The following is a 25,962-nucleotide window of genomic DNA, read 5'->3' on the forward strand; positions in this document are numbered from 1 at the left end:
ATATGCTTTGTAAGTAGGAAAACCTGCAAAATCGGCAGTGTATCAAATACTTGTTCTCCCCACTGTACATAAATAAAGCGACAATTATGGCAGGACAGTTGCTAACAAGCATATCACACTGGCAGTTATTGGGAACCTCAAGGGAGAGAAAGTGCTTGTGATAACAGTCTGTTTGGTTGATAAGTGCTGCAATAGCCTCTATTATATACACTGAGTATACAAAATATTAGGAACACCTTCCTAATTTTATGTTGCACCCTCTTTTGCCCTCAGAACAGCCTCGATTTGTCGGGCATGGACTCTACAAGATGTCGAAAGCATTCCACAGGGATGCTGTCCCATGTTGACTCCAATGCTTCCCACAGTTGTGTCAAGTTGGCTGGATGTCCTTTGGGTGTTGGACCATTCTTGATACACACAGGAAACTGTTACGTGTGGGGGGGAAAACAGCAGCGTTGCAGTTCCCTGACACACTCAAACCGGTGCTCATGGCACCTACTACCATACCCCGTTCAAAGGCACTTAATTATATTGTCTTGCCCGTTCACCCGCAATTGCACACATACACAATCCATGTCTCAAAAGTTCACAAGGCTTAAAATTCCATCTTTAACTTTTCTCCACCCCTTCAATTTTTTACTTCACTATGCTGCTCCCCAGATTGCAGCTCCACTGAAATACATATTTAATTGGTCACTGGAAAGGGGGACATTTCCAAATGTATGGAAGCATGCTAATCTGTGTCCAATCCCAACAGCAAAGAACCCATTACTCCTGCCAATAGTCAACCAATTAGTCTACTCCCTTCACTCAGTAAGATATTGGAGGTTATTGTGAGTAGACAAATATTTTATTTATTTAACCTTCATTTAACTAGGCAAGTCAGTTAAGAACAAATTATTATTTATAATGACAGCCTAGGAACAGTGGGGCAGAACGTTCAGGGGCAGAACGACAGATTTTTACCTTATCAGCTCAGGGATTTGATCTAGCAACCTTTCGGTTACTGGCCCAACACTAACCACTAGGCTACCTGCCGCCCCAAATATGGGAGTATATGGAAAAGAATGATCTGATCACAGCCAATCAGCTTGCTTATCGCAAAAACCATTCCACTACCACTGCATTGTTGACATGACTGACCAGTGGCTCAATGCTATGAATAATGGCAGGTTTGTGGGTGTACTATTTTGGGGATGTTAGTACAGCATTTGATTTAGTGGATCATTAAATAATTTGTACAAAATTGTTGCATTATGGGTTTAAGGAGGCAGCATTGAATTGGGTACAGTCATATCTCACTGACAGGAAACAGTCCACCTATATCAATGGGTTGTTTTCTTCTCCTCATGCTTTAAGCTGTGGAATACCGCAGGGCAGCTTCCTTGGGCCACTTCTTTACTTAATAAATACCAACAACCTTCCTTATGCCTTATCTAAAACTCAAGCTACTATATTTGATACTACAATTTATACAGCAAGACAATCGGTTCAAAGGGTACGGCAAGCTCTACAAGTAGATTTTGGACATTTTAGGGAGTGGGTTTTCCAGAACAAACTTGTTTTGGAACACCAATAAAACCAAGGTTATGTTGGTTTGTTCTACCAGGAGAAGGCCGACACAGCATGGGATGCAATTAAGTATGGGGGAGTACAAATTGAGGAAGTGTCAGAAACCAAACTACTAGGGGTGCAGCTAGACAACTGCTTATCATGGTCGTCTCAAATAACTAATCTTTTTTTAAATTTTATTAACTGTGTGCATGATCAGAAGGATACCTAAATATTTACTGGGAAAGATTCTTAAGCAAACAACCCAAGCATTAATTGGGAGTCAGGTGAATTACTGTTCTATGGTCTCTGGAAATGCATCAGCAAGTGAAATTAGGAGGCTGCAGATTGAACAGAACAAAGCAGCAAGGATTGTTTTAAGTTGGAGATATGATTATTCTGTTGTTGTCATGCACAGTGCTTTTGCTTGGTCATTAATCAATAAGATAATTGAAAAAAACATGCTTATTTTATTTCACAATGTACATCTTTTGAAACGGCCAAACTCCCTTCAGTTGGTAAGAGAAAGACATTCAGTCAATACTAAGAATAGATTGTCCATCTATGTGTTATCCCAGCAGAAAAGATAAATTGGTAGAATAACATTTCGATTCAGAGCAATAATGAATTTAATAATTTGTCTGAGCAAACCAAAAAACGTTCAATATATAAATTCAAACAATACTTTAGAACCCAAAAAGAAAGGAGGACCAAGGCACTCTTCATATAATTAATTCAAATGCCTTTATTTGTATGGCATGTTTAGGTCCTGAAAGATGCAGGTATAAGGGCTGGAATACCTGACAGAGAGAACTTGTTGCAAAGGGGAGTGCCTTGTGATACATCAGAGAGAGTGTATTTTGTTACAAAATACAGCACTGAAGCAGAGAACATTATAAGAATCATTAAAAATAATTGGGGAATCATCCAAAGTGATACGCTACTATGCCAAGTCTTCTCTGAGCCACCAGTCATAAGCTTTAAGAGATGTCCTACCCTAAATGACAAATTAGTCCACAGTTATCCTCCTGGTGACTCTCAAAAAACTTGGCTTGACCACAAACCCAAGGGCTCTTTTAAATGTAACTAGTGCAACCATTGCAGAAATATTGCACAGAAAAAGTATTTTGTTGACACAGCTTCTAAAATGGAGTATTACGTCAAGCATTTCATTAACTGCAAAACCACCCATGTCATCAATAGATTGGAATATCCACAGTGCAAGGTGTTCTACATTGGACAGACAAAGAGACGCCTTCAAGACCGCTTAGCGGAACACAAGTACGCCATACGGGTAGGCAATGAAGACTACACCATGGCAAGGCACTACAAGTCCTTACACCATGGCACCCCTGCCTCCCTACAAGCTATGGGTATTGATCATGTTCCGGCCTCAATTAGAAAAGGGGACCGTCTTAAACAGTTAAACCAAAGGGAAAGTTTTGGGATTTAGAAACTAGAGGCCACTAAATACCCTGGTTTAAATGAAGACATGGATTTCTCACCCTTCCTGTAGGGTCGTGATAGGTCCATTTGCTGTCATCTAGTGGACATTTTGCTCAATTGCCCTCAGCTATGTTTAGACTGTTGTTCATGTTTTGCTGTGTTCTAGTGTACTATGGAATATATTGCTCTCTTACTCTTGACACTTCTCCCAGTCATATTTAAGGTTAGAACTACCTTTCTAGGCATTCTGATACTTCTAGCTTGGAGTTGAATTTTTTGATAACATAGCTACAGTATTTCACTTTTTAATGTGTATAGTATTGCTTACTAGGTGTGTCCAATCCATTTTGTAACCACTTCCTCTTAAAATTAGGCCTAATTGGAAAAGCTGTTCAAAAGAGGCCATTGTATTATTTCTTTGCACTCCCTGACGAAGGCCATGCAGCCGAAACACGTCGGATTTCTTAAACTTTGTTTCTATTGAACATTTTAATTAATTATATGAAGAGCGCCTTGGTCCTCCTTTCTTTTTGATGACTTATTTACCCCTTTTACCAAAGAGCACCTTCTATCTACCAAAATGTACTATTGTGTACCCTAGTAGCGCTTCCCTTCCTCAATACTTTAGAACCATTTAAATACAATAAACCGTAAGGTTGTGTAGGACTATGGTAGATGAAGGAATCATTCTATTAGAGTATTTATCTGGTCAATATGTCAGTGTATTATGTCTGTTGTTTGTAACAGTGTGTTATGTGAAAATGTGATCATATTATAAATTGTATTTTAATGTTTAAGGACTCTTGGAAGATTAGTCCAAATTATGACTACAAGAGATCCTAATCAAATCAAATCATCTACACTGATTAAAGTGGATATAACAGGTGAAATAAGGGATCATAGCTTTCACCTGGTCAGTCTAGGTCATGGATAGAGGTGTTCCTAAAGTTTTGTCCACTCAGTACAGATCCATGTTCTATGAGCATTGGATGCCCCACAGCAAAACTTGTCTGTGAACATCATTTCATGAGTAGAACCTTTACATAGATCTACCTGACTAACTGTACATAATCACACACTCTATTGTACAATTCCTAACCAACCTGGAATTGTTAAGGGCTATGGTGAGAAAATGCATCATAGTCTACTACACATTGCTCATCTTCAATTTACTTTCAAATTGCCTTGAATTCTCAGTATCTTTTCAAAACACACCCATTATGTCCATAAAACATGTTGCTGGGAATGTGATTTCACTTCAATGGTGTTAACTTGAAGAACCCACCAAGGACTAGACCTACTGTAATGGACACATTGTGTGAAAGTGGAATGAAAATGGAATACAGAATAATAACTCAAAGCAAAAGGGATATGCAATTGCTTTCCATACGATACAATAAGTAACATCATAGACATCATTGATGTGGCAAGGAGCGGTTGAAGAGGTATGTATTGTGTTGGAACATAATGTGTAGCTCTCTTAGGGCCTTGTTGTCACTCTGTGATGCCGGTGCCTTGTTGCAGTGACAGCTGAATGGCAAGGCAGAGTTGGGTGTAGTCGTCCTCCCCTACATTCTGGGAACATACAGGAGGATTCCGTAAAAAGTAGGACATCAAGCAGAGAACACAAACAAACATAGACCATCTTTGTTTATGGTATGTACAAAATACACGATACAACAATTAGAAGGGAAATGAGCTATTGTGTTCTAGGCTACCATCTAGAGTAGACATGATGGTATGTACTGTATCTGAGAATAATGCAAAGTCAGCCTGTTGCAATTTAAAATGCATTGAGTTACAGTGCTGTCAAGAACAGGACAGAATGATTTTCCTCTGAAGAATTTCTAGGAACGATTTCTTGGAAATCGTGATCCAGTTTTTTTTCTCTATGGAACTCCTTGGCATAACTTCAGAGAAAAATTATGAGACACTCACCATGTAGGTGTCATAGCTGAAACAATGCCTGATAGCCAGGTGACCGATGAGGTTTCGGCTGCAGTAACTAGCATCGCCCCAAACAGTGGCAGCACAGATGGGACACACCTAGAGGAGAGAGGGGGTGACTTCCCAAACAGAACAAACAGCACATCCTAATGCATATCCTAATTATTTTTACGCTGAACAAAAATATAAAACGCAACATGCGACTTTCACGAGTTACTGTACAGTTCATATAAGGAAATCAGTAAATAGACCGCTGCGCCACTCGGGAGTCAATTGCACTGCATCTCAGTGCTAGATGCGTCACTACAGGTCCTGGTACGATCCCAGGCTGTATCACAGCTGGCCATCATCAGGAGTCCCATAGGGCAGAGCACAATTGGCCCAGCGCCATCCGGGTTAGGGGACGGTGACTTGCCTAGTTAAGTAAAAGGTTAAATACATTTTAAATACATAATGAGGCCTGTTGGGTTCTAGTTTGAAATACTTGCTATACTAGAAGTTAATATTTACATGCATGAGGAAGGTACAGTACCAGCCAAAAGTTTGGACACACCTACTCAAGGATTTTTCTGTATTTCTATTTTCTACATTGTAGAATAATAGTGAAGACATCAAAACTATGAAATAACACATATGGAATCATGTAGTAACCAAAAAAAGTGTTAAACAAATCAAAAATATATTTAATATTTGAGATTCTTCAAAGTAGCCACCCTTTGCCTTGATGACAGTTTTTCACACTCTTGGCATTCTCTCAACCATCTTCATGAGGTAGTCACCTGAAATGCATTTCAGTTAACAGGTGTGACTTGTTAAAAGTTAATTTGTGGAATTTCTTCCCTTTTTAATGCATGTCAGCCAATCATTTGTGTTGTGACAAGGTAGGGGTGTTATACAGAAAATAGCCCTATTTGGTAAAAGACCAAGTCCATATTATAGCAAGAACAGTTCAAATAAGCAAAGAGAAACAACAGTTGATCATTAATTTAAGACATGAAGGTCAGTCAATCCGGAAAATTTCGAGCACTTTGAAAGATTCTTCAAGCGCAGTCGCAAAAACCATCAAGCGCTATGATGAAACTGGCTCTCATGAGAACAGCCACAGGAAAGGAAGACCCAGAGTTCTCTCTGCAGAGGATAAGTTCATTACAGTTACCAGCCTCAGAATTTGCTGCCCAAATAAATGCTTCACAGAGTTCAAGTAACAGACACATCTCATCAACTGTTCAGAGGAGACTGCATGAATCAGGCCTTCATGGTTGAATTGCTGCAAAGAAACCACTACTAAAGAACACCAATAAGAAGAAGAGACTTGCTTGGGCCGAGAAACACAAGCAATGAACATTAGACATTAGACCTCTGTTTTTTGGTCTGATGAGACCAAATTTGAGATTTTTGGTTCGAACCACCGTGTCTTTGTGAGACGTAGAGTAGGTGAACGGAAGATCTCTGCATGTGTGGTTCCCACCATGAAGCATGGAGGAGGAGGTGTGATGCTGTGGGGGTGCTTTGCTGGTGACACTGTCAGTGATTTATTTAGAATTCAAGTTACACTTAACCAGCATGGCTACCACAGCATTCTGCAGCAATACGTTATCCAATCTAGGTTGCGCTTAGTGGGACTATCATTTGTTTTTCAACAGGACAATGACCCAAAACACCTCCAAGCTATGTATGGGCTATTTGACCAAGAAGGAGAGTGATGGAGTGCTGCATCAGATGACCTAGCCTCCACAATCATCCGACCTCAACCCAATCTATGTGTTATTACACACAGCCGGGAAGAATTATAGGATATCAGAGCGGCGTCAACTTACCAGCACTACGACCAGGAATACGACTTTCCCAAAGTGGATCCTTTGTCCGCACCACCTAGGGCATCTGAACTGATTCCAGAGGCCGACCCAAAACAACATCGCCGGAGAAGAGGGAGTTGGGAGCAGTCTTCTAGTCAGACTTAGGATGTGCACACACCACCCACCGCTTCCGAGTATATTACTCGCTAATGTCCAGTACCTAGATAACAAAGTTGATGAGATCAGGGCAAGGGCTGCTTTCCAGAGAGACATCAGGGATTGTAACATACTCTGTTTCACGGAAACATGGCTCTCTCGGGATATACTGTCGGAGTCTGTACAGCCACCTGCATTCTCAGTGCATTGCGCTGACAGGAATAAATATATTTCTGGGAAGAAGAAGGGCGGGGGGTGTATGCTTCATGGTTAACGACTCATGGTGTAATTGTTACAACATGCAAGAACTAAAGTCCTTTTGTTCACCTGACTTAGAATTCCTGACAATCATATGCCGAACTTATTATCTCCCAAGAGAATTCTCTTCGGTTATTGTCACAGCCGTGTATATCCCCCCTCAAGCCGATACCACGACATCCCTCAAGGAACTTCACTGGACTTTATGCAAACTGGAAACCATATATCTTGAGGCTGCATTTATTGTAGCTGGGGATTTTAACAAATACAATTTGAGGAAAAGGCTACCTAAATTCTTTCAGCATATTGACTGTAGCACTCGTGCTGGAAAAACACTGGACCATTGCTATTCTAACTTCCGGGATGCATACAAGGCCCTCCCCTGCCCTCCTTTTGGGAAATCTGACCAAGACTCCATTTTGCTCCTCCCTTCCTATAGGCAGAAACTAAAACAGGAAGTGCCCGTGCTAAGGACTATTCAACGCTGGTCTGACCAATCGTAATCCACGCTTCAAGATTGTTTTGATCACGCTGACTGGAATATGTTCCGGGGTAGCTTCTGGGAATAATATGGACGTGTACACCGAGACGTTCACTGAGTTTATCAAGAAGTGTATAGGAGATGTTGTACCCACTGTGACTATTAAAACCCTACCCTAACGAGCAACCGTGGATAGATGGCAGCATTCACGCAAAACTGAAAGCATGAAGCACCACATTTAACCATGGCAAGGTGATGGGGAATATGGCAGAATACAAACAGTGTATTCCTCCTATTCCCACCGTAAAGAAATCAAATATCGATATCAATATCGAGACAAAGTGGAGTCGCAATTCAACAACTCACATGAGACATATGTGGCAGGGTCTACAGGGTATACAGACAATCACGGACTACAAAAGGACAACCACCGACGTCTTGCTGTCAGACAAGCTAAACACGTTCTTTGCCCGCTTTGAGGATAACACAGTGCCACCAACGAGGCCAGCTACAAAGGACTGTGGGCTCTCCTTCTCCGTGGCCGACGTGAGTAAGACATTTAAACGTGTTAACCCTAGCAAGGCTGCCGGCCCAGACGGCATTCTTAGCCACGTCCTCAGAGCATGCGCAGACCAGCTGGCTGGTGTGTTTACAGACAAATTCAAGCTCTCCCTATCCCAGTCTGCTGTCCCCACATGTTTCAAGATGGCCACTATTGTTCCTGTACACAAGAATGCAAAGGTAACTGAACAAAATAACTGCTTTGAGAGACTATTTGTCATGTTGGTATGAAGAAATTAGGGAGACAGGCGCAGGAATGCGTAATAGGGTTTTTATTAAGCCCAAATTACGGAGTCCCGTGTAAAGGCACGGGGACGAAGACCAAACAAACACATAACACACAGGGTAGAAATCCAAAACAAAAGAGCGAGGAGTACTTCAAATAAATAACACACGTGCACAATGATTAACACACGGGACGAGACCCGTAATCATCTGCGCAATCCACAAAATACACAGCACAGGTACTCACACGCAGCAACGGACATTGTAACAATAATGGACAGCCCAATGGAAACCAAAAGGCACACTTATACAGGTACTAATCAGTGGGAATAGGGGACAGGTGTGTATAATGAAAGTTCCGGAGGGAACTTCCGGAGGGAACTAGTCAAGGATCATATCACCTCCACCTTACCTGTCACCCTATACCCACTTCAATTTGCTAACTGCCCCAATAGGTCCACAGACGATGCAATCGCCATTACACTGCCCTATCCCATCTGCACAAGAGGAATACCTACAGTGCCTTGCAAAAGTATTCATCCCCCTTGGAGTTTTTCCTATTTTGTTGCATTACAACCTGTAATTTAAATTGATTTTTATTTGGATTTCATGTAATGGACATACACAAAATAGTCCAAATTGGTGAAGTGAAAAAAATTACTTGTTTCAAGAAAATAAAAAATAAATAAAACGGTAAAATGGTGCGTGCATATGTATTCGCCCCCTTTGCTATGAAGCCCCTAAGTAAGATCTGGTGCAACCAATTACCTTCAGAAGTCACATAATTAGTTAAATGAAGTCCACCTGTGTTCAATCTAACTGTCACATGATCTCAGTATATATACACCAGTTCTGAAAGGCCCCAGAGTCTGCAACACCACTAAGCAAGGGGCACCACCAAGCAAGTGGCACCATAAAGACCAAGAAGCTCTCCAAACAGGTCAGGGACAAAGTTCTGGAGAAGTACAGATCAGGGTTGGGTTATAAAATAATATCAGAAACTTTGAACATCCCACGGAGCACCATTAAATCCATTATAAAATGTTTTAAAGAATATGGCACCACAACAAACCTGCCAAGAGAGGGCCACCCACCAAAACTCACAGACCAGGCAAGGAGGGCATTAATCAGAGAGGCAACAAAGAGACCAAAGATAACCCTGAAGGAGCTGCAAAGCTCCACAGTGGAGATTGGGGTGTCTGTCCATAGAACCACTTTAAGCCGTACACTCCACAGAGCTGGGACAGAAGAGTGACCAGAAAAAAAGCCCTTGCTTAAAGAAAAAAATAAGCAAACACATTTGGTGTACGCCAAAAAGCATGTGGGAGACTCCCCAAACATATGGAAGAAAGTACTCTGGTCAGATGAGACTAAAATGGAGCTTTTTGGCCATCAATGAAAACGCTATGTCAGGCACAAACCCAACACCTCTCATCATCCCGAGAACACCATCCCCACAGTGAAGCATGGTGGTGGCAGCATCATGCTGTGGGGATGTTTTTCATCAGCAGGGACTGGGAAACTGGTCAGAATTGAAGGAATGATGGATGGCGCTAAATACAGGGAAATTGAGGGAAACCTGTTTCAGTCTCCCAGAGATTTGAGACTGGGACCGAGGTTTACCTTTCAGCATGACAATGAACCTAAGCATACTGCTAAAGAAACACTTGAGTGGTTTAAAGGGGAAAATATACATCTCTTGGAATGGCCTAGTCAAAGCCCAGACCTCAATCCAATTGAGAGTCTGTGGTATGACTTAAAGATTGCTGTACACCAGCAGAACCCATTCAACTTGAAGGAGCTGGAGCAGTTTTGCCTTGAAGAATGGGCAAAAATCCAAGTGGCTAGATGTGCCAAGCTGATAGAGACATACCCCAAGAGACTTGCTGCTGTAATTGCTGCAAACGGTTGCTCTACAAAGTATTGACTTTGCGGGGGTGAATAGTTATGCACACTCAAGTTCAATTCTTTTTGTCTTGTTTCTTGTCTCACAAAAAAAAATATTTTGCATCTTCAAAGTGGTAGGCATGTTGTGTAAATCAAATGATACAAACCCACAAAAAAGAAATCTATTTTAATTCCAGGATGTAAGGCCACAAAATAGGAAAAATGCCAAGGGGGTGAATACGTTCGCAAGCCACTGTATGTAAGAATGCTATTCATTGACTATAGCTCAGCATTCAACACCATAGTACCCTCCAAGCTCATCATTAAGATTGAGGACCTGCGTCTCAACCCCGTCCTGTGCAATTGGGTCCTGGACTTCCTGACGGACTGCCCCCAGGTGGTGAAGGTAGGAAACAACATCTCCACTTCGCTGGGTGCGTGCTCAGCCCCCTCTGGTACTCCCTGTTCACCCATGACTGCGTGGCCATGCACGCCTCCAACGCAATCATCAAGCTTGCAGACGACACGACAGTAGTAGGCTTGATTACCAACAACGATGAGACCGCTTACAGGGAGGAGGAGAGGGCTCTCAGAGTGTGGTGTCAGGAAAACCTATCAACGTCAACAAAACAAATGAGATGATCGTGGACTTCAGGAAGCAGCAGAGGGAGCTTTCCTGAAGTCCCTAACACCCCCCCCCCATGTACATTGACGGGACAGCAGTGGAGAAGGTGGAAAGTTTTCAGTTCCTTGGCGTACACCACTGACAAACTGAAATGGTCCACCCACACAGACTTTGTGGTGAAGAAGGCGCAACAGCGAAGGTGGGCCGGGGTCAGGTCAGGTTAGATGAAGGGAGAAGGAACAGTTTTATTACACACATCACTTAACTTCCTACCTAGCAACAAAGATGTAGTGTTTAGAGGTGCAAGGAGGAGACTCCGCCTAAAGGAGGGTATAAATACTTGGGCTGGTAAGACATGTCTTTGTCTTTTCAGCTGTTTGACCCAGTTGGTGAATAAACTTGGTTTGAGCTTTAACTAGTTCTTTGACAGACCGAGGGAAAAACTAACAGGCCCTAAAATATGGATTTCACATGACTGGAAATACAGATATGCATCCATTGGTCACAGATACCTTAAAAGAAAAAGGTAAGGTGTGGATCAGAAAAGCAGTCAGTGTCTGGTGTGACCACCATTTGCCTTATGCAGCGCAACACATCTCCTTCGCATAGAGTTGATCAGGCTGCTGATTGTGGCCTGTGGAATGTTGTCCCACTCCTCTTCAATGGCTGTGAGAAGTTGCTGGATATTGTCAGGAACTGAAACACGCTGTCGTAGGAACTGAAACATGCTCAATGGGTGACATGTCTGGTGAGTATGCAGGCCATGGAAGAACTGGGACATTTTCAGCTTCGAGGAAATGTGTACAGATCCTTGCGACATGGGACCATGCATTACCATGCTGAAACATGAGGTGATGGCGGCGGATGAATGGCAAGAGAATGGCCCTAAGGACCTGGTCACGGTATCTCTGTGCGTTCAAATTGCCATTGATAAAATGTGATTGTGTTCGTTATCTGCAGCTTATGCCTCCCCATACCATAACCCCACCGCCAACATGGGGCTCTCTGTTCACAACGTTGACATCGCCGACACAACGCCATACACGCTGTCTGCCATCTCCTTGGTACAGTTGAAACAGGGATTCATCTGTAAAGAGCACACTTCTCCAGTATACCAGTGGCCATTAAAAGTGAGCATTTGCCCACTGAAGTCGGTCACGACGCCAAAGGGCAGTCAGCTCAAGACCCTGGTGAGGCAACGACCACGCAGATGAGATTCCATGAGTTGGTTTCTGACAGTTTGTGCAGAGATTATTTGGTTGTGCAAACTACAGTTTCTTCAGCTGTCTGGTCTAAGACGATCCTACAGGTGCAGAAGCCTAAGTGCAGGTCCTGAGCTGGTATGGTTACACATGGTCTGCAGTTGTGAGGCCGGTTGGACGTACTACCAAATTTTCAAACGAGGTTGGATGAGGCTCATAGTAGAGAAATTAGCATGCAATTCTCTAGCAGCAGCTCTGGTGGACATTCCTGCAGTCAGCATGCCAATTGCACACTCCCTCAAAACTTGAGACATCTGTGACATTATGTTGTGTGACAAAACTGCACATTTTAGAGTGGCCTTTTGTTGTCCCCAGCACAAGGTGCACCTGTGTATTGATCAGGCTGTTTAGTCAACGTATTGATATGCCACACCTGTCAGGTGGATGGATTATCTTGGCAAAGGAGAAATGCTCACTAACAGGGATGTAAACAAATTTGCGCACAGAATTTGAGATAAATAAGCTTTTTGTGAGTATGGAAAATGTCTGGGATCTTTTATTTCAGCTCATGAAACATGAGTCCAACAATTTACATGTTGCGTTTATATTTTTGTTCAGTATAGATATAAAATCTAGCATTAATTACTATTCAAGACATGTTGCAGCTCTTGCTATTGAGGTTCATGTTTGAAAGTTAGGTGAAAGTTAGGTGAAAGTTAGAATAGGCTCACTCACAGCTGGAGCATTCTCTCCTGTGTGGCTGCCGACACAGTGCTGGACCAGTCTCATGTCTGTGAGCCCCTGCAGGGGGCAGTATGGGCAGGAGTACACCCTTCCTCCCAGGAACCCCAACGTCAACACTCTGGGCCTGAGAAACAAGTCACAATCGTTAACACAAGCACAAAAATAAAATAATTTCACAACATGGATCCATTTTGACAGTAAGATCATACATACCTAACCAATTCAGATATCTGTGTTTGTGTGGGCTGTCCTGGTAGAATCCTAGATGAAAACATAATGAGAATAGTCAAATATACGCCATTTTGAGAGTATAATTCTTTGATCAATGATCAAAATATCTAATCTCAACTTTCAGAAAAAAACTCAAACAAATGTTTTATTAATCTCCATGACCTCCTAACAGATCATGCTTAATGAAAGAGGAAGAGAAAGCTGATTAAAGTCATGATAACATTGCATCCATAACTGTAAATCAGAATGAAGTCTGTGTCTTATATACTATATGTCACAGCCTATCTGGCTATTTAACACACAAGTTATTCACAAATGTATTCACTATAGCCAATATATCATCAAAGAGGACATTAAGATGAGAACGTTTTTGTCCTCTTGCTGATGCTACGGTCCAATGTGTCCTATCCTTGATTATAGGTTCTAACTGGGACAAAGGAAAGCTCAACCAATCAAACTAAGCTGTCAGCTTAATGCAGACTGAGTAGTTTCAGTGTTGTCTTATCTAGGTCTGGTTATTTATATTCCTAGGATGCTGTCTTATTTTACTTAAAAAGCTTGGATCTTAGGTAGATGCCTAATGATGCAGAACTGATTTGGTCTCCGCTCTGGCCATGTATTCACCTTCACTGACCATGAAAAGTTCTGGATAGCGACAGCACTATGAACTCTAGAACACTTCCACCATAGTCAGGTACTAGGCCTATACCTCTACTATTAAGATACTATTATTAAGTACTACTACTCCTTCTGCTACTATTAGTAGTACCACACTACAGTACTAATACTAGTATTTCCAGTTCAAGGAGGCTACTTCTGCTACTACAGTATTATTAAAAGTACTACTAGTAGTACTAATCCTTGTGACTATTTCAGGAAACTAGATGTATGTTGCAGGTTACTACTTCACAGGAGAGCCGTTTGAACGTAAACTTTTTTTGGCAAAAATGCCTTCTGGAACATGTGAACTCATGTGCCTTAATAACAAACTTGTATGCCATCTAAAAATACGAATACAATTGTTAAATTAAGAGCCTAGTTGGTTTAGCCACAGAAAAAGTCAGCAACCTTCCCGTAGCCATGTTTGGCTGAGAGAATGAGTGGGCTGGACATGCCTAGAGATGAGTTTGGATTGGTCTGCCATATAGCACGCTTCTGTCTATTTGAGCTAGTCAGTATGTGTAGGTAATCCTGTCTAACGTGGATTTTTTTTTAATGCATCGTGTAGTAAAACTGCATAAGTGTTGGTCTCCACTTTCTGGAGGACTGAGTTTTGAAATCATTGGAATTCGAGTATGATAGCTAAGGAGATGGAGAAAACACCGGTCTCTGGATTACATCTTCAAAACTAAGGGCAACCATGGCATCTGTGACAGGTACCTGTCAATCCATGATGCACATGGGTAAGATTGTCTAGCTAGCTACATTTTTCAGATATTACACTTTTCTAATTTTGATGGAAAGTGGTTTCATTTCAAGTTAAAATGTACTGTTAGCTAGCTAACGTTAGCTGGCTGGCTCGCTAGCTAACATTATGTGTATGATCTTATTATTCGTGTCTCAGAGCCATTTGCTTTGCTAGTTATAGCCTAATGTTAGCTATCTAACATTGAATCTGGTTGATTAGCTACCTGCAGATTCATGCAGGGTAGTAGCGTCATGAGTTGGGATTATGGTTCATTGTTTACCTAGCTAGCTAGCTACAAAAGACATCACTATGCACGGAACCATTTTGGGTGCGTTCGTAAATTCAGTCTGGCCAGCTACTCCGATTTCAGGTGAACTCTCGTCTGAGTGTGCCAGTGTACAGAATAATTGATTATTTTACGAACGCTCAACACCCGTTGAATATGGCCGGTGTCAGTAAATGTCGGGAAAAAAGCGTAATTAAATTGTTGCAAGCAGCACAGTTACAGTCACCAACGCTCTGGATAACATAAAAACAACCTAACCAGCTCTGCTAGGGTGAGTAAAATGGTCCGAGTGGGGTGTTCTCTCATTTGTGTCTGGAAGAAGCTAGCAAGCTAGCCAATGTTTGCCAGTTAGCTTGGGTGCTTGACTGCCGTTGTGAGGTCAGAATGCTTGGATCAACCCTACTCATCTGCCAGAGTGTCCAATTTGTGCTCTGAACGCTCCGAGTGCGAAACACTCTGAATTTACGAACAGACAATCTGAAGATGCTCTGAATTTATGAACGCCCAAAGCGCACTCTGGCACTCCAGATTGAATTTACGAACACACCCTTCAATAGAATGTCACTGCGACAACTGTTGATAGACGTAGCTGGTAAATTCGCGCAGGATAACAGTCAAATTTACGAATGCTCAACACCCGTTGAATATACATAAATTGTTGCCAGCAGCAACGCTCTGGATAACATAAAAACAGCCTAACCAGCTCTGCTAGGGCAAGTAATGGTCAGTGAGCTGTTCTCTCATTTGTGTCTGGAAGTAGCTAGCAAGTTAGCTTGGGTGCTTGACTGCTGTTGGATCAACCCTTAAAAAGATGGGTGGGGCTAATGTTTAAGAGGGTGCGAACGATGCTGAATGGGTGTAGACAAAGAAGAGCTCTCCAGTAGGTACCAAAACATTCAAAGGCCATTTTCTCAAAAGTGAGGTTACAAGTTTATCAACTTTCAAAGCAGAATTACTTTCCCATTGTTCCTCAAATGCAGTGTGTGATATACCATTTTTTTGTGCCGTGTCTCTGCTTTTATCCAATGTAAAAAATGTAAGTACAGTTTCTGTATACTTGCCCAGTCATGTGGATCGTATCCACAGATACACGGCTGACTTCCTGAGTCGTTGGTGTGACTGGTGTGGGTGGTGCGTCAAGAGGGGTGCCGTACTCCTCAAGGTACTTCCTGCAGCTTTTGTAGTGAACCCTCATCTTGCTGAGAAACTTCTGAGAAGTGAAATCACATAGGTCTATACATAAAACGGGTGATGTGTGAAGTAAAAACATTTTTTTCAACCAATTAGATAAATTAATAAAGTTATCTAATCCACCGGTGGTGTTGATAAATTAATCAAATGTATTTATAAAGTCCTTTTTACATCAGCAGATGTCACAAAGTGCTATACAGAAAGTCAGCCTAAAACCCCAAACAGCAAGCAATGCAGATGTAGAAGCATGGTGGCTAGGAAAAACTCCCTGGGAAAGGCAGGAACCTAGGGAGAAACCTAGAGAGGAACCAGGCTCTGAGGGGTGGCCAGTCCTCTTCTGGCTGTGCCGGGTGGAGATTATAAGAGTACATGGCCATTAAGGCCAGATTGTTATTCAAGATGTTCCAATGTTCACAGTGGTTGTAGAGGGTACAACTGGTTAGTAGAGAGAGCGAGAGAGACCAGTGCCTTGTCGTTCACCTTCGCACCCCACACATTTAACCATAGGACATACTGAAGAAATGAGTCTTTAGTAAAGACTTAAAAGGTCGACACCGAGTCTGTGTCTCACATGGGTAGGCACACCATACCATCAAAATTGAGCTCTATAGGAGAAAGCCTCCAGCTGTTTGCTTAGAAATTCTAGGGACAATAAGGAGAATTGCGTCTTGTGACCGTTGCGTACGTGTAGGTATGTACGGCAGGGCCAAATCGGAGAGATAGGTAGGAACAAGCCCATGTAATGCTTTATAGGTTAGCAGTTCAACCTTGAAATCAGCCCTAGCCTTAACAGGAAGCCAGTGTAGAGAGAGGCTAGCACTGGGGTAATATGATATTTTTTTTTGCTTCTAGTCAAGATTCTAGCAGCTGTGGTTAGCACTAACTGCGTAATTACATTGTTGCCAGCAGCCCAGTTACAGTCATCAACACTCTGGATAGCCTAACCAGCTCTGCTAGGGTGAGTAAAACAGAGTGAGGTGTTCTCTCATTTGTGTCTGGAAGTAGCTAGAAAGCTAGCCAACGTTAGCCAGTTAGCTTGGGAGCTTGACTGCCGTTGTAAGGTCAGAACGCTCGGATCATCCTACACCTTGGTCAGAGCGTCCAGTGTGCGCTCTGAAAGCTCCGAGAGCGAAATGCTCTGAATTTACGAAACTGACAATCTGGCAAACTCAGAATTTACGAACGCCCAGAGCGCACTCTGAGCGGTCTCTGGCACTCCAGATTGAATTTACGAACACACCCTTAATGGAGAGAACCGGTTGAAAGTTTTTGTCGGCTGAATGTTCGACACATTTCTTTCCAGAAACCTTGAGAAAATTGTTCGGCTGCGGGGACTGTGTGGAGAGATTTATACTACTATCTGTACTTACTGGTGGCACAGATGCTGTTTCATACTTTCCTATATTTAAATTGCCCTTGCCTAACGATTGCATCTGAAGCTGGGCTTGCCACACGACTATCCTCACCATAAGGCAATAGTTCTCTTGTATATTATGAGTCCAGTGACTGCAATTAGATGGCTGCAATTAGTGTTAATGTAACTACTTAGCTTTTTCGGCTGGTGGAGGTCCTGTAGAATCATGTCCAGCTAAAATGTCCAGGGTGAAAAAGTTGAATGAAAAAAGTTAACTGACTTGCCTAGTTAAATAAAGGTTAAATAAAAATCAAATAGAAAAGGTCTGTTCTTACGCATGACACAACGCAGAGTGCCTGGATACAGACGTTAGCCGTGGTATATTGGCCATATTCCACAAACCCCGGGGGTGCCTTATTGCTATTATAAAATGGTTACCAATGTAATTAGAACAGTAAAAAGTAATGTTTTGTCATACCCCTGGTATATGTTCTGATATACCACGTCTTTTAGCCAAACAGCATTCAGTGCTCGAACCAGGTTTAAAAATAAATCCCCTTTGTGCATGTGCATAACTATAGATAAATCCGACAGGAGCGTTTGAGTGATGACAGAGGATCTAAAAAACACTTGGATGAACATTAAAAAAAACTTATGTCAGGCTATTTTCTGGCAATTGTGCTGTTATTATGTGCCAGATGTTAAGACTACAAATTGTTATAAATGTTCCATTTGCGAGATTGACATGTCATTTCAATAGACATAGTCTACAGATTAAAATCTGGGTTTATGATTCTAATAAAATTGCCATAGTTTGCTTAGATAATGGCAGGTGATGGATGGCCCCTGATAGGCCTACATCTCATTTAATATAATCTACAGTAGCCTAGAAAAGATGTTGGCCAGATGTAAACTGAACGATTTAGCAGTTTGCTTAGTTCAAATTAACAGACTAATTTATTCAACATGATTAGCAAGGCGATTTCGCAATAAGTCTGCTGGAATAGGTTACTGAGGATGTTGTCATTTCAATCACTGAATTAAATATTAATAATATGTTTATGAACTGAATATGCTCGTCAACAACAGCCAGTGTTTATTTTTTAGTATTACCTGCAGCCTAATCTGACTACTGTTACCGCCAATCTAACGCGTTCCTAATTACACAAGGCTACAACAACGATAAACTCAAGTTAAGCTATTTATTAAATTAGTTTGCCAGCTCCAGGTAGGCTACACAAGTGGCACGAATTGATTTGCAATGACTCCAGTGATATTGTCATTTCAACATTATTGTATTGTATCAAATGGTAGACTGCAATGGCATATACATGAATAGGCTACTTGATGGCCAACAGAGGCAAATGTATAATTCTCCACATTTAGCCTAATGTCAGTTGCATTGAGGACTTTTCCCCCATTAAAAAGAACCACGTGAGGGAGTTCCATAACTTCTTTTCAAATTTCTACTCTGGCAGCCCCAGAGACCCAAGACCTGAGCATGCATAAAGCACTTTGCTTGGTACCATTGTCTTTAAGCAGTCAACATTAGAATGCAGTTTAAACCACCTCCGAGCGGATTTATGGAATGCTCTCTAGTGTGCCCAAAGTCATTTTCCAGTACTTTGTCTGCATTATTTCTTGATGTGCATCAGTTCTAGCGTATTAATATGTCTTATGGAAAAAGGTTTGGAAATCGGTGTCTCCATAATGACAATCTAAATAGCCTACCTACAACTGGTAAAAAAAGTTGTCACAACTTGTCACAACTTGCTGCTCTCCTCACACTCACCTGACTCAGCCAATACTGTAGTGCTCTCTCAACACACACACACACACACACACACACACACTCCTCCAGTCCTCCCAACCACTCAGTCAGCAACAGCCTGCCTCACTGCCTGACAGTCAGCAGCAGGTCATAGTGAAATATATATATTTTAAGAGAAATGCAATGGCGGCCGCAGTGTACTTTAGAAATAGCCCAAAAACCCACTACCAATACATTTTCACCCGCAACATCATTTTCAAAGTGGCCCAATTAGTCTGGAAAACCGCAAACATTGCAACACAGAACAGCAACACGGGAACTGATTCAACGACAGAGATATGCCACACATTTATGCTACTGGCTTGAATTTACAGGACTTTAGCCCGGGGCTCTCCAAAATTTTAATATAGAGATTAAATTAATCTAAAAGTAAGAGTTGTGTAATATACCTCCTCGAGATATGCTGTTAAAGGCCTATTTCTATTTTGCCCTGTTTATCAAAAGTGTTGGAAAAACGTGTCAATAATCAACTGACTGGCTTTCCTGATGTCTATAGTATTCTCTCGGGTATGCACTCTGGCTTCCGCTCAGGTTCTGGATGTGTCACTGCAACCTTAATAAAGGTCCTCAATGATGTCACCATTGCCCTTGATTCTAAGCAATGTTGTGCTGATATTTTTATTGACTTGGACAAAGCTTTTGATACAGTAGACCATTCCGTTCTTGTGGGCCGGCTAAGGAGTATTGGTGTCTGAGGGGTCTTTGGCCTGGTTTGCTAACTACCTCTCTCAAAGAGTACAGTGTATAAAGTCAGAACATCTGCTGTTTCAGCCACTGCTTGTCACCAAGGCTTGATCCTAGGCCCCACGCTCTTCTCAATTTACATAAACAACAGAACTCAGGCAGTAGGAAGCTCTCTCATCCATTTCTATGCAGATGATACAGTCCTATACTCAGCTGCCCCCTCTGGATTTTGTGTTAAATGCTCTACAACAAAGATTTCTTAGTGTCCAACAAGCTTTCTCTGCCCTTAACCTTGTTTGGAACACCTCCAAAACAAAGGTCATGTGGATAGGTAAGAAGAATGCCCCTCTCCCCACAGGTGCGATTAATACCTCTGAGGGTTTAGAGCTTGAGGTAGTCACATCATACAAGTACTTGGGAGTACACTGTCCTTCTCTCAGCACATATCAAAGCTGCAGGCTAAAGTTAAATCTAGACTTGGTTTCCTCTATCATCCTCTATCATCGTTCCTTTTCACCCCAACTGACAAACTAACCCTGATTCAGATGACCTTCCTACCTATGCTGGATTACAGAGACGTAATTTATAGATCGGCAGGTAAGAGTGCTCTCGAGCGGCTAGATGTTCTTTACCATTCGGCCATCAGATTTTCCACCAATGCTCCTTATAGGACACATCACTGCACTCTATACTCTTTGTAAACTGGTCATCTCTGTATACCCGTTGCAAGACCCACTGGTTGAAGCTTATTTATAAAACCCTCTTAAGCCTCACTCCCCCCTATCTGAGATATCTACTGCAGCCCTCATCCACATACAACACCCGCTCTGCCAGTTACATTCTGTTAAAGGTCCCCAAGGCACACACATCCCTTGGTCGCTCGTCTTTTCAGTTTGCTGCAGCTAGCGACTGGAACGAGCTGCAACAAACACTCAAACTGGATGTTTTTTTCTCAATTTCTTAATTCAAAGACTCAATCATGACACACTTACTGACAGTTGAGGCTGCTTTGCGTGATGTATTGTTGTTTCTACCTTCTTGCCCTTTGTGCTGTTGTCTGTGCCCAATAATGTTTGTACCATGTTTTGTGTTACTACCATGTTGTTGTCATGTTGTGTTGTTACCATGCTGTGTTGTCATGTGTTGCTGCCATGCTATGTTGTCTTAGGTCTCTCTTTATTAGTGTTTAGTGATGCACCGATATGACATTTTTGGCAGATACCGATATCCAATATTTTCCATGACACACAAAAAAAAGATACAAATACCAATAACCAATATTTACAACTTTAGTGGCCTTTAAACTATTTAACTGTACTTGAATGCTTAACACACACACATGGACACAGCGGTGTAAGGCACTTCATCTTAGTGCAAGAAGCGTCACTACAGTCCCTGGTTCGAATCCAGGCTGTATCACATCTGGCCTTGATTGGGAGTCCCATAGTGCGGTGCACAATTGGCCCAGCATCGTCCGGGCCGTCATTGTAAATAAGAATTTGTTCTTAACTAACTTTCCTAGTTAAATAAAGGCTAAATAAAATAAATCCAATTTGTCTATAGTCAGGGAATATAACCTTGTACACACATCCAAAGGCTTTGAGGAGGTGTTAGATATTAAAGTAAAATGTTCATCATCAAAAAAGGAACACACACACTGTGATAATATAGTCCCAAGTGTGTTTATTAACATTTCAACCCCTTAGGTATTTATATGGGTGAAAAGTATACTTCATATAGGGGGAAGACCTAAGGGGGTGAAAATCATAAGCACACTTGGGAGTGTATTTATCGTACTGTGTAGTCTACAGAGTTTTCTTCCTGTGTGTTGTCCCTTTGATCAGCGACCTGATTGTAGTGTTGGTTTGGGGAAGAACTACATGTACTAACTATGGGATTCCCCTAGCATGACTGTAAATGGAGGGGAAACAATGGAAGAACATGAAAAACAACGCCCTCCTCAGTATTTAGTTAACACTGCAAAACACTGAGTACATGTTCCATACTCGACACAGGTAAAACATTTAAGTGTAAACATTTAAGCTCATTATAAACAAAGTGTAATAAATAGTGTCTGCTACCGTAGTACCACAGGCCCTGCACTGTCCTTTCCTCTCCCTCATCTGCTGCTGGACATCTATTGCTCTCTTTTCAGTCTCCGATACAGGGCCCCTGCACAGGGGACAGTGTGGCCCCTGGGCCCTCACAGCCAGGCGGAAGCAGTTTTTACAGAACCTGGGAAGACAGAGATGGTTATTGTTTAATAAAGGTTGCATTTTATTGTAGGCTATAGGATATATCCTAATGAGTTGGCTAAGACTTTTTTGTTGTTGTAATATCACAGACATCTGGCAACTAAAGTACTGAGCTGAGCCAGCCATTTTGAGGATTATTTGATCATTTGACCTGGGCTATGCCTTGGCCTGACTATGGGTTATGGTTTTGTATATTTACACATGTCTGCAGTTCCTGGTCCTGATGGGGGTTTTCAGGACATCCTGACATATGGGACAGTCATAGTCCTCCTCTGAGCAGCTGTCCAACGATCCCTCTGCAGCATCCCAGATATTACTCATAGCTCCCACAGGCTCCATTGATGAAGAACACACACTTCCCATTCATCCCAACTCTGTCAACCTGGAGGGAGGAAAATGAGGAGGAAACCACCACCTGTTTACTGTAAGTCCCCAACCAGAATGCTACTAGACTTTAGAGTTTACTGGTCTGTGAAATATTAACTCATTCCAGGTGTACCCAGACTATTTGCATTCAAATCAGGATTACATCATAACAGATCAACAATGGATAAGTGACAGTTGCCAGGGAGTCAGAGACAGGTTGGATTTCTCTCTAAATCAATGTAAATGCACTGTAAATGTATAGGCACAGAGACCCTTTCAATCATGTTTTTACCTCATTAGCTTTGAGTTAATATCACATTTGTATTGTCATCCATGTACAGTACCTATCTCTGAAACACATATACCTAGTCATTATGCTTTCTCTGACAGTCAGACCTACAATACCACACAAAAGTTTGCACACCTACTCATTCCAGGGTTTTTCTTTATTTTACTATTTTCTACATTGTAGAATAATAGTGAAGATATCACAACTATGAAATAACACATATGGAATCAGGTAGTAACCAAACAAAGTGTTAAACAAATCAAAATATATTTTATATTTGAGTTTCTTCAAAGTAGCCACCCTTTGCCTGGATGACAGCTTTGCACAATCTTGGCATTCTCTCAACCAGCTTCATGAGGTAGTCATTTGGAATGCATTTCAATTAACAGGTATGCATTGTTAAAAGTTAAACAACAGTCCATCATTCATTTTAAGACATGAATGTCAGTCAATCCGGAAAATGTCAAGACCTTTGAAAGTTTCTTCAAGTGCAGTCGCTAAAACCATCAAGCGCTATGATGAAACTGGCTCTCATGAGAACAGCCACAGGAAAGGAAGACCCAGAGTTCTCTCTGCAGAGGATAAGATCATTACAGTTACCAGCCTCAGAATTTGCAGCCCAAATAAATGCTTCACAGAGTTCAAGTAACAGACACATCTCATCAACTGTTCAGAGGAGACTGCATGAATCAGGCCTTCATGGTTGAATTGCTGCAAAGAAACCACTACTAAAGAACACCAATAAGAAGAAGAGACTTGCTTGGGCCGAGAAACACAAGCAATGGACATTAGACCTGTGGAAATCTGTACTTTGGTCTGATGAGTCCAAATTTGAGATATTTGGTTCCAACCGCCATGTCTTTGTGAGACACAGAGTAGGTGAACGGATGATCTCTGCATGTGTGGTTCCCACCATGAAGCATATAGGAGGAGGTGTGATGGTGTGGGGGTGCTTTGCTGGTGACACTGTCAGTGATGTATTTAGAATTCAAGGCACACTTAGCCAGCATGGCTACCACAGCATTCTGCAGCAATACGCCATCCCATCTGGTTTGCGCTTAGTGGGACTATCATTTGTTTTTTCAACAGGACAATGACCCAGCACACCTCCAGACTGTGTAAGGGCTTTTTGACCAAGAAGATGAGTGATGGAGTGCTGCATCAGATGACCTGGCCTCCACAATCACCCGACCTCAACTCAATTGAGATGGTTTGGGATGAGTTGGAGCGCAGAATGAAGGAAAAGCAGCCAACAAGTGCTCAGCATATGTGGAAACTCCTTTAAGACTGTTGGAAAAGCATTCCAGGTTAAGATGGTTGAGAGAATGCCAAGAATATGCAAAGCTGTCATCAAGGCAAAGGCTGGCTACTTTGAAGAATATAAAATATATTTTGATTTGTTTAACACTTTTTTGGTTACTACATGATTCCATATGTGTTTTTTCATAGTTTTGATGTCTTCACTATTATTCTACAATGTTGGAAATAAAGAAAAACCCTTGAATGAGTAGGTGTCCAAACTTCTGACTGGTACTGTATTTTTACAAAACGTGCCAGGCATTATAAATGGTAGTGTCATGAAGCGTTGAAGTAATAATGCATTAGAATGTGACCGCAAAATGTTCTCTCTCTTCATAGAATAGCTGACCCTGTCACGGTCGTTATATGGTGGAAGAGAGGAGGACCAAGGCGCAGCGTGATAACAATACATCTTCTATTTATTGAAGACGAAAATGAAGAACACTTAAACAAACTACAAAACAACAAACGAACGAACGTGACACTATAAACAAATAGTGCAGACACAGACAACTAACATAGACAATAACCCATGAACTACCTAATGAATATGGCTGCCTAAATATGGTTCCCAATCAGAGACAACGATAGAAAGCTGTCTCTAATTGAGAACCAATCTAGGCAACCATAGACATACATATACCTAGACTAGACACTGCCCCATAAACATACAAAACCTCTAGACAATACAAAACACATACATCCCCCATGTCACACCCTGACCTAACTAAAATAATAAAGAAAACAAAGATAACTAAGGCCAGGGTGTGACAGACCCAGAGTAGCCAAGGGAGGTGACAGGTGAGAATGAGGAGGACCCATGATTGTACAAAAACAATCCTTGAATTTATTACAGATGCAGCATTTCAGGATACATGGCTTGTCTAGAAAACAGTTGTCCATAGCAGCAACATTCAGGATATGAAAACTCAAAAATGACAGCGAATGTAAAGCTCAGCCCCTCAATACTGTTCCTACTGCAGCTAAGACTGGGCCTAAATGCTAAATATCATAAATACAGATGATCCCTTTTCCAGTTCTAAGCAGAGCCCAACTCTCCCCTTACTGGGACTAAAGAGAGTCTACCAGAACAGCCTAAATCAACTGCCTGTACACTACAAACTGCTACTGAGCACATTGTCAAATGGTATTTAACCCTGAGCTGAGAGAAAAGGACAGCATTTATCCCTTTGCTCCCCAATCCCACCCACACTGAGTAACCAATGAGAATGAGCATTTAATTTGAATATATTTTTTAATTAGACCAGGTAACACTATGGAAAACATAAGTTAATTTCATTCATTAGTTTAAAATGTCCATATTTAGTCATGTACATTTTACTTTAAAAGACAGAGCTACATCAAATAGAACTACTATATAGGGAGACTGAAAGCATGGGTGAACTACACGTTAATTCGCTAACTTACCACACCTGGCTTAAACCTGCCCAATCAACTTGATAGCAAACAATTATGGTCAGGAACACCTAAACTGCTAGATCACTATGCATGACAATGTACTAGTGCACTTCATCCAAACCACACATGCATATACCTTTAAACATTTTAGATAACAAAGACCTTTTAAAATGGTGATGCCAGTCGAAGGCTCCCTCATCTCTCTCTCGCATTCACAGAAACAAACAAGCAGTATTTTAAGCAGTACATTGTCTTTTCCCCTCAACATTAAATCCATATTTAAATAAAAAATTCCACTTACCACCTGTACAATCTGCTTAGTGAATCGTAACTAATGATTGAAAATGAATTCACAAGTATAAATACAACACGGCAAATCCCCTGACAAGTTAGTTTTCACTTTCACTGTCGACATGAGGAAGTTTGGAAATTACCTAATGTTTAACAGCTTCAAACATCATTCACTCACA

General features: G+C 41.6%; 1 protein-coding gene and 1 long non-coding RNA gene across 2 annotated transcripts in view; both read right to left on the reverse strand.

Annotated features, from left to right (window-relative positions):
• On the reverse strand, positions 1-25,886 carry LOC111957103 (E3 ubiquitin-protein ligase RNF138). The gene is made up of 8 exons (XM_023977835.3): positions 25,794-25,886; positions 22,319-22,501; positions 21,946-22,099; positions 15,866-16,014; positions 13,093-13,140; positions 12,871-13,003; positions 4,936-5,043; positions 1-4,572 (listed from the first exon to the last, which is right to left on the reverse strand). The coding sequence occupies exons 2-8, from the start codon at positions 22,480-22,482 to the stop codon at positions 4,492-4,494; spliced, it is 837 nt and encodes a 278-aa protein (XP_023833603.1). The 5' UTR covers positions 22,483-22,501; positions 25,794-25,886; the 3' UTR covers positions 1-4,491.
• LOC139023449 (uncharacterized) overlaps positions 1-25,962 on the reverse strand; it is a 763,591-nt gene that overhangs the window by 191,382 nt on the left and 546,247 nt on the right. The window lies entirely within an intron of this gene.

Source organism: Salvelinus sp. IW2-2015, linkage group LG32, assembly GCF_002910315.2.
Source record: "Salvelinus sp. IW2-2015 linkage group LG32, ASM291031v2, whole genome shotgun sequence".
NCBI classification, from domain to species: domain Eukaryota; kingdom Metazoa; phylum Chordata; class Actinopteri; order Salmoniformes; family Salmonidae; genus Salvelinus; species Salvelinus sp. IW2-2015.